A 12,444-nucleotide genomic window follows, 5' to 3' on the forward strand; every position below is an offset into this window, starting at 1 on the left:
TCTCACTGTTTAAAACACCGTCCTCACTAAGTTTAATAATTTTGATCTTTGTATTTAAAGTAATAGTCTTGAAATTTTTCTTTCTGCCATTATTATGTTATTTTAAATTTTAATCACAATAAAAACGTAAAATAAAAGCTATAACGTAAACAGTTTAATAATCTTCACTTAATCACAGTGTGTCACAGAGATGCAAAGCAAAATGTATTTGTAAGCGAACTAACAACAGTGAGACCAAGTGGTAGAACTCAATGCGAGCAGTGGCATCATGTCGCTGTGGTGTCCTAACTGCAAAGTGAAAGCCTAAGTTCAGGGCATGGTGACAACTTTTCAGTTGCCACCATGCCCCGAACATCAAATCACCTTCCTATATTCTCTGCAATTCTTCTTCAATTGCAGCTTTCTAAACAGTTTGTTTTTTTCATAGGAAATTCAAATACCTTCTCCAGATCTACAAAACTTAAATAAAGGATATTCAAGAAGTATCTATCAAAAAATGAAAATGTGATCTTGAAAACTTCTATTTGGCGTGAACCCAGCTTAATCTTCTCCAAGTTTCTCTTCCACAATTTTTCGTACTCTTCGCTTGCATGAATTTTTACCTAAAATTCCTGTTTTATTTCATTTTTTATAGAGGGGCACTATGACATTAAAACTACTCCAATCCAAGCACAAGAGTAGTGATGCTAGCAATTCGATATGCTAAAGAGAAGCCGTAAAGTGCTTCCTTTTAAGTGAAAAGGTGAAAGTTCTCGACTTCATAAGAAAAGAAAAAAAAAAGTATGCTGAGGTTGCTAAGATCCCAATCACATTCAGATAACCTTTAATTACAGTATATTGTTATAAGTGTTCTATTTTATTAGTAGTTATTGTTGTTAATCAGTTGCTGTGCCTAATTTATAAATTAAACTGTATAATAGGCATGTATATATAGGAAAAAACATAGTATATATAGGATTCAGTACTGTCTGCATTTTCAGGCATCTGCAGGGGAGATTGGTATGTATCCCCCCAGCAGATAAGGAGGAGGAACTACTGTAGTTATCAAGGAGTGGGACATATTTTAATAGATTGAGTCTCCTATCCTCTGTAAGTAATGAATGTAGCACTGAAGCTATACACACTATTCCAGACTTGTGTTGCAAGAAGCTGTCTTTCTCACTCCCACCCCCCATTCCAAATACAAACTTCCACTGCAAAATATTTAGGTCAGCTAATGCAAAAATTTATTATCATGCTTATATTACTATAAGCATATTTATTTGTTCTAGTATATAAAGGTGGAATGAAATATCTTCCTCCCACACACACAAAAGTGATGAAATGTTCCTTTGTTCCATAATAAAGTAACTTTGTGGCCTAACAGGTGATTTAAATTAAATGCTAACAGATAACATTGATATAAGTATAAAAATGATTAGATGGTTTGATAGATAACAAACTGGTCCTCTCTCTCAATTCAAATTTAAAGTTGTAAATTAGCTAAAGTATATGAAATACACTTCAGATTTTATTCACAGGCATATTTTGCAAGAAAAAAAGTGATGCATATGATCACCAAAGAGATATAAAACTATGGACTGAAAAATCTTCATTACAAATGCCAAGCAAAAAATACATCTTGACTTGAAAAACAATAATGCATATATGATAAATTAAATGTCCTACATAACTCATATGTATTTAATACATTTTAAATACTTACTTTAAACACATTTTCACTATTAACATGGCCAAAACCAGCATATGTTGACTGAAGATTATTGAGAGCCTACAAAAAAAAAAAAAGTATACTTAGTGCACTGAGAATAATCATTAAATACACTTGGTAAACAGAGATGTTAGGAAAGGATTTTTCTATAAAGCAAACAGTTGAGAAATCACAGTAACATAACTCTAAATTTGTGTCTTCAAAATGCATATGATAATATCAAAAGGAAGCCATTCAGAACATCACAACGCACGTTGCAAATATAGAGTAGATGCTTACTACAGCTAAGAGGCCACAGTTTGTCATAGCACAAGATTTGCTATAGTGAATTCAAGAGGAAAAAATACTTACCTCCCTGATTTCATTACCAAAGAAATGGCAGGAAAGAAAAACAAAGGAAATTGCTTTTAAAAAAAAATGCAAGAAAAACAAAACAAAAATGGAAATTGCAAGAACAGACAAAGAAGCTTAGAAGAAATCCTAACAAAAGAATCATGAAAGACAAAACAAAGGAAATATCAGGAAATTCAACAAAATGAATCATGAGAAATATAGCATATGGAATTGCAGGGAATCATACAAAACCATAGATAAAGCACGCAAAATGAACACATGGAAAAGTATAAATTTTTAAAAAAATCCAGAATTATTGGAAATCTTCATCATCGTCAAATTCCTGCCATGTACCCTCAAGGGGTGTACAGGATATGATAGTACTACATTAAAAATTTACATCATTACTAACTTCCTATCTACAATTTTCCTTCAAATTAGTCTGTTACTTGTCAAGACTCTAACATTACCAGATCTTATATTTCTATCGTCTAAGGCACTTTGTACCGTATCAATCCACCTATATCTTGGTCTTCCTCTGGGTCATTTTCCTGCCAACTTGGCAGAGAACACCTGTTTTGCTAATCTTTCTTAGCCCATTCTGTTTAAGTGACCATACCACCTGTGATTAGCTCTGCTAACACATTCCTGGATGCTGACAAAGTCAAGTTCTTTCCTAATATTCTCGTTTTTAATATGATATTGCCATTGATGTCATCTGTTCACACCTCTAATCTTTCTCAGGACTCTCATATCTGCGGTCTCTAGTCTTTGGTCAAGTGTTTTACTTCTGACCCAGCTCTCAGATCCATAAGTTAAAATTGGTTTGAACACTGTCTTGTATACAGCTAATTTAGTGTTCTGACTAATTTCTCTCTTATTCCATATGAAATAATTCAATTGACTTCCTACCATACCAGCTTTGTTGATTCTGTTGTCTATTTCCATATTTAATTTACCATCTTCACTAAAAATCGTGCCTAAGTAGCTGAAACATTTTACTTGTTCCACAGGCTCTCCATTCACAACACAGTTGACATTTTCAATGATTATTGCTGACCTTCATACCATATCTATTACAACAGTTATTCAATTTAGTCAGAGAATCTTGCAGACTTGTAGCAGATTTATTTAGAAGTATAACATCGTCCGCATAAAGCAAGGAGCTGACATTAACATCTCCAATTTTGATATCATGTTTAATACCACTTTCCTTCATAATGTGATACATATAGATAATCAATAGCAGAGGGGATAATGTACATCCTTGTCTCACACTAGATTTAACATTAAACCATCTTCATGTACTTCCTTCAATTCTAACTGCTGACTTACAACTCAAATAAAGACTAAGTATTGCTTGATATAATGCCCCATTGACACCATATAAGTGTAGCATATCGAATAGCTTCTCTCTTGGCACCTTGTCATATGCCTTTTCCAAATCGACAAAACTTAAATACAGATCTTTGTTATATTCCCATGACCTGAATCCATTTGACTCTATTTGACCTGAATCTAGCTCGTTCTTCACCAAGCCTTTCTTCAACAATTCTTCTCAACCGTTTCTCACGTATACTTGCATATATCTTACCAGGAACACTCAGTAGGGATATACCTCTGTAATTCTCACATTTAGTTTTATTTCCCTTTTTATATATGGGTACTATAAGAGCTCTACTCCAATCATCGGGAATTTGTCCCTCTGTCCACGCTTTCTGAACTATGCAGTGCAGCCACTGTAAGACTTTTATACCACCATACTTCAGCATTTCTGGTTGAATATCATCTACTCCTGCTGCCTTTCCACATTTCAAGCCTTTGATGGCTTTTTCTACTTCAAGTATGAATATGTATTCCTGACTGCATGCCTGGTCAATGTTTTTTATCACTGTGCTGTTATCACTGCTTGTTTCATTTAGCAATTTCTCAAAGTAATTACTCCATTACTTCAAGGATATCTTTTTCTCCCGTTTTCATGTCACCTTTACAGCACTCTTTCCTCATTCCTAAGCATCTTCAACAACCTCCAGAATATTTTGCCACCTTCTTAATATTTATTTTCTATGTTCTTGCCGAAGTCCTCCCATGACTTTTGTTTAGCTAATTTTACACACTGTTTAGCTTTCTTAAATTTGTCTCTGTAATTTCTGTATTTAACCGGGCGATGCCCCCAGCCGGCATGAAATTTTGTCATGTTTACCATCATTTTGTATTTTGGTTTAACCAATAGGAATACAATTTGGTCGGCTAAATCCCAAATTGCCAGCCCACCCTCGTTCGTTCAGTATCCAGGTAAATACCCACCTTCTCGTGTCCAATCTTCACCTTCTCGTGATGCACCCTGTTGGGTGCATCACGAGAAGGTGAAGATTGGACATTAAGTCAGAAGCCCTGGTCGTTCTCTGCATTCCATTAAAGGCTATGTGGAGTTCTCCTCTCAGTTATACAGCTTGACCCTTAAGCACCCTGGAAATCTTCATAATAAACTAAAAATGGATAAAAAAATAAACAAACTAAATATGACCATTAAAATAAAAAAATATTTCAACAGTCAGTAAACTTTATCAATTATCTCCCTTTTTTTTTTGTAATTGTTAGCAAGCAATATTACACATTAATCTTCTTTAATTATTTTGTATCAGTTGACCTGAGGGGAGGAGAAAAGTGACTGATACAGCTGGTGTGAAATGAGTTTCCTAATTTGACAGAACAATGATGTACAGATGCATAAACCGATACAATTTTCTTAAAATCAAAGAGAATAGTAAAGAAATATTGCACAGTAAATCTCTAATTCAGTTTTTTTTTAATTATCCCATGGTATTATTACACCAGATAATAGAGATCAAATTTATGTATTTTATACAGCATCTTTTCTGGGTTGTTTTAAAGTTCACATTTAGAAATATTCATACAATTTAGTAAATGCATTGGTGATGCTTGCTCGATGTTACAGATTTTGTAGATGGGGAAGACTTTTATGCCATTTCTAAACTTGATTGGTCTTGAAGTGAGAGATCATGGTATTGCCACAGCGATTAAACTTAGAGTTGATGGTAGCCTCCTGGTTTTTTTGCTGAATACCAGTGGTGAGTCATGTCCTGGAAAATCATTCTTTTTATGTTTTCTTTTTAAGTAGTTTTAAAAAGATCAAAATCTGGTATCACTTGGTGTTGCAGCCATTTTTGCTACTTCATCTGCAGTTTCATTTCCCTTTCATCCCACATAGGATGGAATCCATTTGAAAATTATTTCGGAATCCTTATGTAGTTTATGTTTTTTGCTATGTCTCTAAGTATTTCTTGATGGCTAATGTTAGCAGTTCTTAATAGGCTTAAAGGGCTGCTAAGGAATCTGTGAAAAATATAAATTCCTTTGGGTTTTGTTTATCCAAATGTTGCAGTGCTGTGTTAATGGCTATTAATTCTGCATGGTATGAGTTGCATCCTATACTGTTGGTTGTTTCTAGTTCTATATTTTGAGAGCCATAGATGAGTACACTACTCCCAGAATTACCATTTGGATTTCTGGAGCTATCTGTGTAGATCTTTATTGAGTCAGGTCCATATTTCATTATTTTTGAAAGTGCTAATGATCTCAAGATTTCAGGGTTTTCTAGTTTTTTTTTTTGTTTTTTTTTGTTATTGTTTCCCTATTTCAAAATTAATAACTATTTTTCTTGTCTTGATTTGGAGGAAATGCCGTGTAGCTAGCTATTTTATTTGGACAATCCAAGGGAATTTTATTTTCTGTGATTTCATGCATTGTTGATTTTTTCTTTATTCTGTTTGTTGGTTGCCACTTTTTAAAAAGTTCACTTGTTCTATGATGTGCAAGGTTGGCTCTTTTTTATACAAATTTAGTAAGATTTTCTTGCCACCTAATTTTTAAAGGAACAAGGTTGGATTCGAATTCTGCTATTTTTCCAGGAGTTGTATCCTGGAAAAATAGTCCAGGATAATCCACATACAATTCTAGCTGCATTTTTCTGAATTTTTATAAACTTGTCTAAACTGGTTTGTGATGTCTACATCCAGATGGGCAAAGCATATTCCATTATGGGTCGGATAATAGAGGTGTATGTGACTTTTAAGGTTGTAGCATCAGATCCCCACTCCTTAGATACTTTTCATGATATTTAGTCTTCTTTTTGCTCTGACTGCAACATTGTTGATATGTTTATTGAAGCTTAGTAATGGATCCAGAGTAACTCCAAGGTATTTTGGGTTTTCATTAAATGTAATTAGATGACTTTTAGCTTAATCTTTGGTCTCCACTTTCTAGGGTGGTTTACTAATTCACAGTTTAAGTCTGAAATATGTTTGAGTAATAACAGTGCATTTTGTGTTTGAAAGATTCTTTATCCATAAGGTGAAAAATTCTAAATTTCAGATTTATACTTTTGAGTTTTTGAGCTACATTTTTGATTTTATTAAAGTAATTTCGCAGCTTACACATGTAACAAAATTTCCACAGAATTTATTCAAAAACTCCTACATTCAACGTTATGCAGACATCATCAGGGGGATAGACCATTAACTACATTCAAATGATGAATAAAAATAATGAGTCATAAATCATATGTATATTAGTTTGTGTCTCAGTCGCAGCTGAGGTATATGACATCATTAGAGTTCAAAAGAACAACTGTAGTAAACTGCAGATTAAAAAAAAATTAATATATAAAAAATATAAATAAATAAATAAATGCATGAACAGTTAATAGCAATCACTTCCCAAAACTTGGATATTGGCATATAGTCTAATCAGTTCAGGTTTGGATGATTTCTTAGATTTCATGTTTCAAGGAAAAGATAATCTAATTTGAACCTGCTGGAGTGAAGAATTTTTGTTTGGTTCCAAAAAACTCTATGCCTAGTGTCAACAGCATGATTAAAAATTAAATTAAAAATAAGTGATTTCAGTAATAATGTTTCATGATACCTTGTTATATTCCTAAGTTTTCTCAACTATTTGTCTTAAAGTGAAAATCTGATCCTGACAACCTCTATTTGGCCTGAATCCAGCTTGTTCTTCTCCAAGCTTCCCTTCCACAATTTTTCTTAGCCAATTCTCAAGTAAGCAAAGAATAGGAAAAAAATTTTGTGTTGCCTCTAAATGCTCGCCCTAGTTTAATAGCTACCATTAAGTTACTGATTATTCTTTTTAAAACCTCTCTTTCTCTCCAATAATTTTCTTCAGAGTGTATTTGTTTCATCAATTTGACTATTTACAGAACTTGATTTTCTTGTGCGATATGTGCACATTGCTCATATATGCTTAGTAGAATGCTCGTGATCACATAAGGTTTGTTATTTCTCCAGTCATTAAACCCTTCATTAAACTATTATTTGTTAGAAAACAATTTGCAAACAAAGTAGTAAATTGCTTTGCTGGTTTCTGAAAAAAATTAGCCACTCTTGTTTCTCCTTTGTTCCATTCGCCTTTTTACAGTAAAAATGTGATACATTTACATTTCTAACAATGTGAGTAAGGAAATACCTCTGTAATTCTCATGTTCAGTTTTATTTCCCTTTTTTATAGATGGGTACTATGAGAGCACTGCTTCAATCATTCAGAATTTGACAATCTGACCAGGCATTCTGAATTATACAATGCAGCCATTTCTGGTTGAATTTCATCTACTCCAGCTGCCTTTCCATATTTCAGGTTTGTGATGACTTTTTGTACTTCAAGTATGGATATGTATTACTGACTGCATTACTATTGGGAGTTTTCTACAACTGTGCTGACATTGCTTGTTTCATTTAGTAGTCTTTCAAAGAAATTACTCCAGACATCTAGAATATTTTTATCTTTAGTTTTCATGTCACATTTATTATCTCTGATTCCTTTTACAGTACTCTTTCTCCATTTCCAAGCTTTTTTCAATAGCCTCCAGAATATTTTGCCATCTTCCAGATATTTATTTTCAATGGTCTTAACACTTCCCATGACTTTTGTTTAGCTAGTTTTACCCAGTGCTTCACTTTCTTACATTTTTGTCTGTATTCTCTAAGAGCACAAGGTAACTTATTTGCCAGGAATTTTCTGGTTTCTTCTTTTCCTTGACTGCCTCTTTAACTTCCTAAGTCCACCACAGAGTTTGATTTTTCTCCTTACAGACCAACCTCACCACATGGTCTTCTGGCTGAATCAATCAACATTTTCTTCAGGTTTGGTTCTTGTTTTTAAACTCTTTCATTTTTTATTCAATGATGTTTGTGTATTTGAGTCTACAGTTTATCTCTGAAAACTGCTCACCTTTGATTCATTTTAAAACTTTCTTACACACTCTTCTTTTCAATATGAAATTCAATTTTATCCTACTCAAAATTAAATAGTGATCACTTCCTATTTTAAATCCTCTGTATACTCTAGTGTCCTGAACCAGTTGGGAAACATTGCTATCAACTATAACATAGTCAATGAGACTTTTCTTTTTTGTATCTTCTCTCCATGTGAATTTGTGCACATTTTTATGTTGAAACATGGTGTTAGTAATAACTAATCCATGTTCCTTCTCCAAAGTTTCGTCTATATATCTGGCAATCATTTCCCACTCTGCTGCTTAAATCTCCAATAAGAATTAACTTTTCCTTTTCATTGTGCCAGCTGCCTTCTCTAATGCCTAAAAAATGTATCCATTTCTTCCTTGGTTAAACCTTCTGTGGGCCCATAAGCATAAATAAGTCTCATTGTCCAGTTCCACATTTTGATATATGCCCACATCACTACTTGATATTGCCTACCATTCAAGATTATCCTCATATTTAGTGTTGAATACCATAGTTACAACTTCTTTTCCCTGATTGCTATTGCCTGAATATAACATTTTGTATTTGTTGCTTAGAAAGATCTCATCTGTTTTTAACTGCTTTATTTCAATCACACCTATTATATCGATATGGTACTTATCCAATTTTTCTGCTAGTTTCATTTCTTTTCCATTGATGCTTCTTGCATCGATAGTACCAATCTTGAACTCTGCTAATGGTGAGTTGGAATGTATTTCAGGATATGTTCCAGTAGCTGACTTGGCACTATTCACCCTGGTTCCCTGACGAAAACAACAGGAGCCTTGTTTAACAAGGCTCCTGTTGACACCTCAGCTGGCATGATATTCTGCCATGTTGTACCATCATTTTTTAGCCTGTGGTTTAAGCCAATAAGAATATAATTTGGTTAGCTAAATCCCAAATTGCCAGCCCATCTTCACTCATTCAGTGTCTTGGTAGATACCTAACAGGGTGCACCACGAGAAGGTAAGGATTGGACATTAGGTCAGAATCCCAGTCAGTTCTCCTCATTCCATAAAAGGCCACATGCAGGTCTCCTCCCAGTTATACAGCGTTGACCCTTAAGACCCTCTTTGGATACCATAATAATTCGTAATCTCACAGGTCAAGTTAAATTTTCAGTTTATTGGAAGCCAACTTTTAATGGCAGATACATTCACTCATCCTCCCACTATCAGTCATCACAAATCACGGGGCTTATATCAAGAATCTTGTATACAGAGCTCATGTGAGCTACTCTTCTGATCCCCTTTTTTTTAGATGAATTGAGAATAAAATTAAAAGCAATCTGATATGTAATAGACACAACAAGGATGATAATTATCACTAATAATTATCATCCTTCTACAGATACAATGAAATCCGATGAAAAGAATTTCAATACCCTATCTTAAAGGAACCTTGGAACAAATAGCAAAGATTCTTGTAAATTCAATCTACATGCTTAGTTCAAACCAGCTTGGAAACTGTCTTGCTTCCCACCATCAACAAAGGATACAATACCACCTATTTCCTTCCCAAATAAAATTTTTAAATTTTGAAATGTTATATTATCTTAAATTCATGTCAATTACCCTTGAAATCTTCATAACAGAATAAATATGTACAGACCATACCATTAAAATAAAAAAATTAATAGCTTTAATGAACATGCGCACTAAACATATTAAAGTAAGTTTCATGGCTTACATATGTAACAAAATGATACAAATTTTTTTGTATCATTTTTATCAAAAACAAAATTCTATAAATTTTGTTACATGTAACAAAATTTATAGAATTTATTCAAAAACTCCAATACAACTAATTCTCTTTTTACATGAGTTTTTTTACACAATTTCGAAATAACATCGTTTAGAAAACAAAAGCAATTCTATTTTATGGTAAATTTTGATTTAACATGGTTCTTAAAATTTCTGTTTGAATTCAGTTCTGTTAAAAAAGGCATTTCCATTATAATTATCATTTCCGAGAAACACTCCCTCAATGTTTTAAATATCAGGGATTACTCTATGCTACAGAAAGTAGACAATTGTGGCAACAACAAAAAAAATCAATTTTTGTAATTACTATTCTCCGAAGTTAAGCCAACAAATGATCTGTTATATTCACTTGGCGTTGGTTTCTGGAAGCAGAAGGGTGCTATGATGATTCCTCAAAGTTAAGTTGGTCTGTTATAGGAGGCCTGCCTATATAAACCTGCTTGGAAAGAGTTAAGCTGTTTGCTAAACAATCATTTCTTGTTTACAAGTCTTGTGTTTTGTTCATGAAAGTTTTGTTCGTGCAGTAGAATTAAGTTATACAGATATGTATTAAATTTTGAAGTTTTATACATGTAATATGAAATTAGTAAAATTAATTATTGATTATTTTCAGATATTTTTCTAACATTACCATTAATCACAATGTCAGATAATTCAGTTAGCCAGAAGAAGAAAAGAAAAGCTATTTATTTAGAAATTAAGATCCAAATTTTAGATCATTTAGCAGCTGGAGAAGGTTCAACATCCTTAGGGAGATATTTTGGATTGAATGAAGTGACCATGAGAATGATTAAGAAAAATCAAGACGCCATTAGAAAATCTGTTCCTTATGGAACAAAATTAGGTGCCACGTCGTCATCGTATACGAGAGACATTATAAAAGTGAAGATGGAAAAGGCCCTAGTGATGTGGATAGAATATTGCTCACAAAATGGAATAACTTTAGATAGAAATGTCATCAAACAAAAAGCATGACTGTCATACAAATAAATTCAGGAAAAGGAGCCAACAACATCAAACAACAATTGTGATTTTTCGGCAAGTATAGGTTGGCTTACAAAATTTCTCAAAAGATGCATGCTTCATAATGTAAAATTAAAAGGAGAAGCCACATCTGCAGATGAGCCACTAGGGAATTTCTTTCAAAACTGTCCAAAATTATTGAAAATGGTGGCTACACTCCTGATCAAGTTTGGAACACAGATGAGACTGGCTTTTTTTTTCAAAAAAAAAAAAAAAAGCCAAGTAGAACTTATATAGCAAATCACAAAAAAAAGTGTTAGTGTGATTTTAAAGCAGCTAAGGATCGTGTGATGACTATTATTTTGCAGTAATGCTTCAGGAGATCGTATATTAAAACCATTACTCATTAATTGATCCCTAAGACCATGGGCAACGAAAGGTGTGGATTTTAACACGTTATCAATTCACTGGAAGGCAAATAAAAAAAAAAAGGTTGGATTACAAAAGAAATTTTTAATGAATTGTTCCATCAATGTTTTGTTCCAGAAGTTAAATGCTATTTGATGGAAAAAAAATCTGGACTTTAAAGTTTTATTGATTATAGAGAATGCACCTGGCCATCCTGTTTTAGAACACCCAAATGTGGAATTTTGTTTTCTGCCACCTAATACAACCACTAGACCACGGTGTGATTGCTACCTTTAAAACTATTACATAAGAACATTCCAATACATTGTGGATAAATTCGATAAGGATAATTTACTGGCAGTTATTGATTTAAGAAATTTTCTATTTTGGATTGTATCAAACTTGCTAAGTTGGCTTTATCAGAATTGAAACCATCAACTATAAATGCATGCTGGAAAGCTATCTGGCAGGAAGGTGTGAAAAAAGAAAAACCTTGTACCATTGTATACATCCCAATATCATCAGATTAGTACATGCAGTTGGCAGAGAATGATTTGATGATTATATGTCTGCAGATATTGAAGAATTTATGGTTGACAAGGCTGTTAGTGATGACGAAATAATAGAAGCTGTCTTTGAGAATCTCAATGAAAAAGAAAAAAGTGATGATAAAGAGATTCCACTCACTGCAGGATTAATTAAAGGGCTTCAAATGGCTAGTAAATTGAAAAGTCATCTTCTTATACACGATCCAAATACTGAACAAGCTGAAGTTTAAACATGAACTCAAGTCACGTATGGTGAGATATGAAGAATTATACAAAAATCTAGTCAAAACAGGATCTCAACGATTAATTACAGAGTTCGTGGCAAAAAAAAAAATCAGTGCTAATTTAGTTCCTTTTACTGAAGAAAACGTTTAATCATTGCAGTATGAACAGGACAGCCAAAGTGTTTCAAGTGA

The 12,444-nt window shown here is 33.2% G+C and overlaps 1 protein-coding gene across 1 annotated transcript in view; it reads right to left on the bottom strand.

Moving 5' to 3' along the window:
- The window catches only part of RfC4 (replication factor C subunit RfC4), a 115,168-nt gene that overhangs the window by 37,890 nt on the left and 64,834 nt on the right, over positions 1–12,444 (bottom strand). Inside the window, exon 9 of the mRNA XM_090400393.1 lies at positions 1,706–1,771. Coding sequence (XP_090256519.1) covers positions 1,706–1,771 — 66 coding nt within the window. The remainder of the gene's footprint in view (positions 1–1,705; positions 1,772–12,444) is intronic.

The sequence above is a fragment of the Typopeltis vanoorti genome, chromosome 11, assembly GCF_054136105.1.
Source record: "Typopeltis vanoorti isolate ZY-2024b chromosome 11, IOZ_Tvanoo_1.0, whole genome shotgun sequence".
Classification (NCBI taxonomy): Eukaryota; Metazoa; Arthropoda; class Arachnida; order Uropygi; family Thelyphonidae; genus Typopeltis; species Typopeltis vanoorti.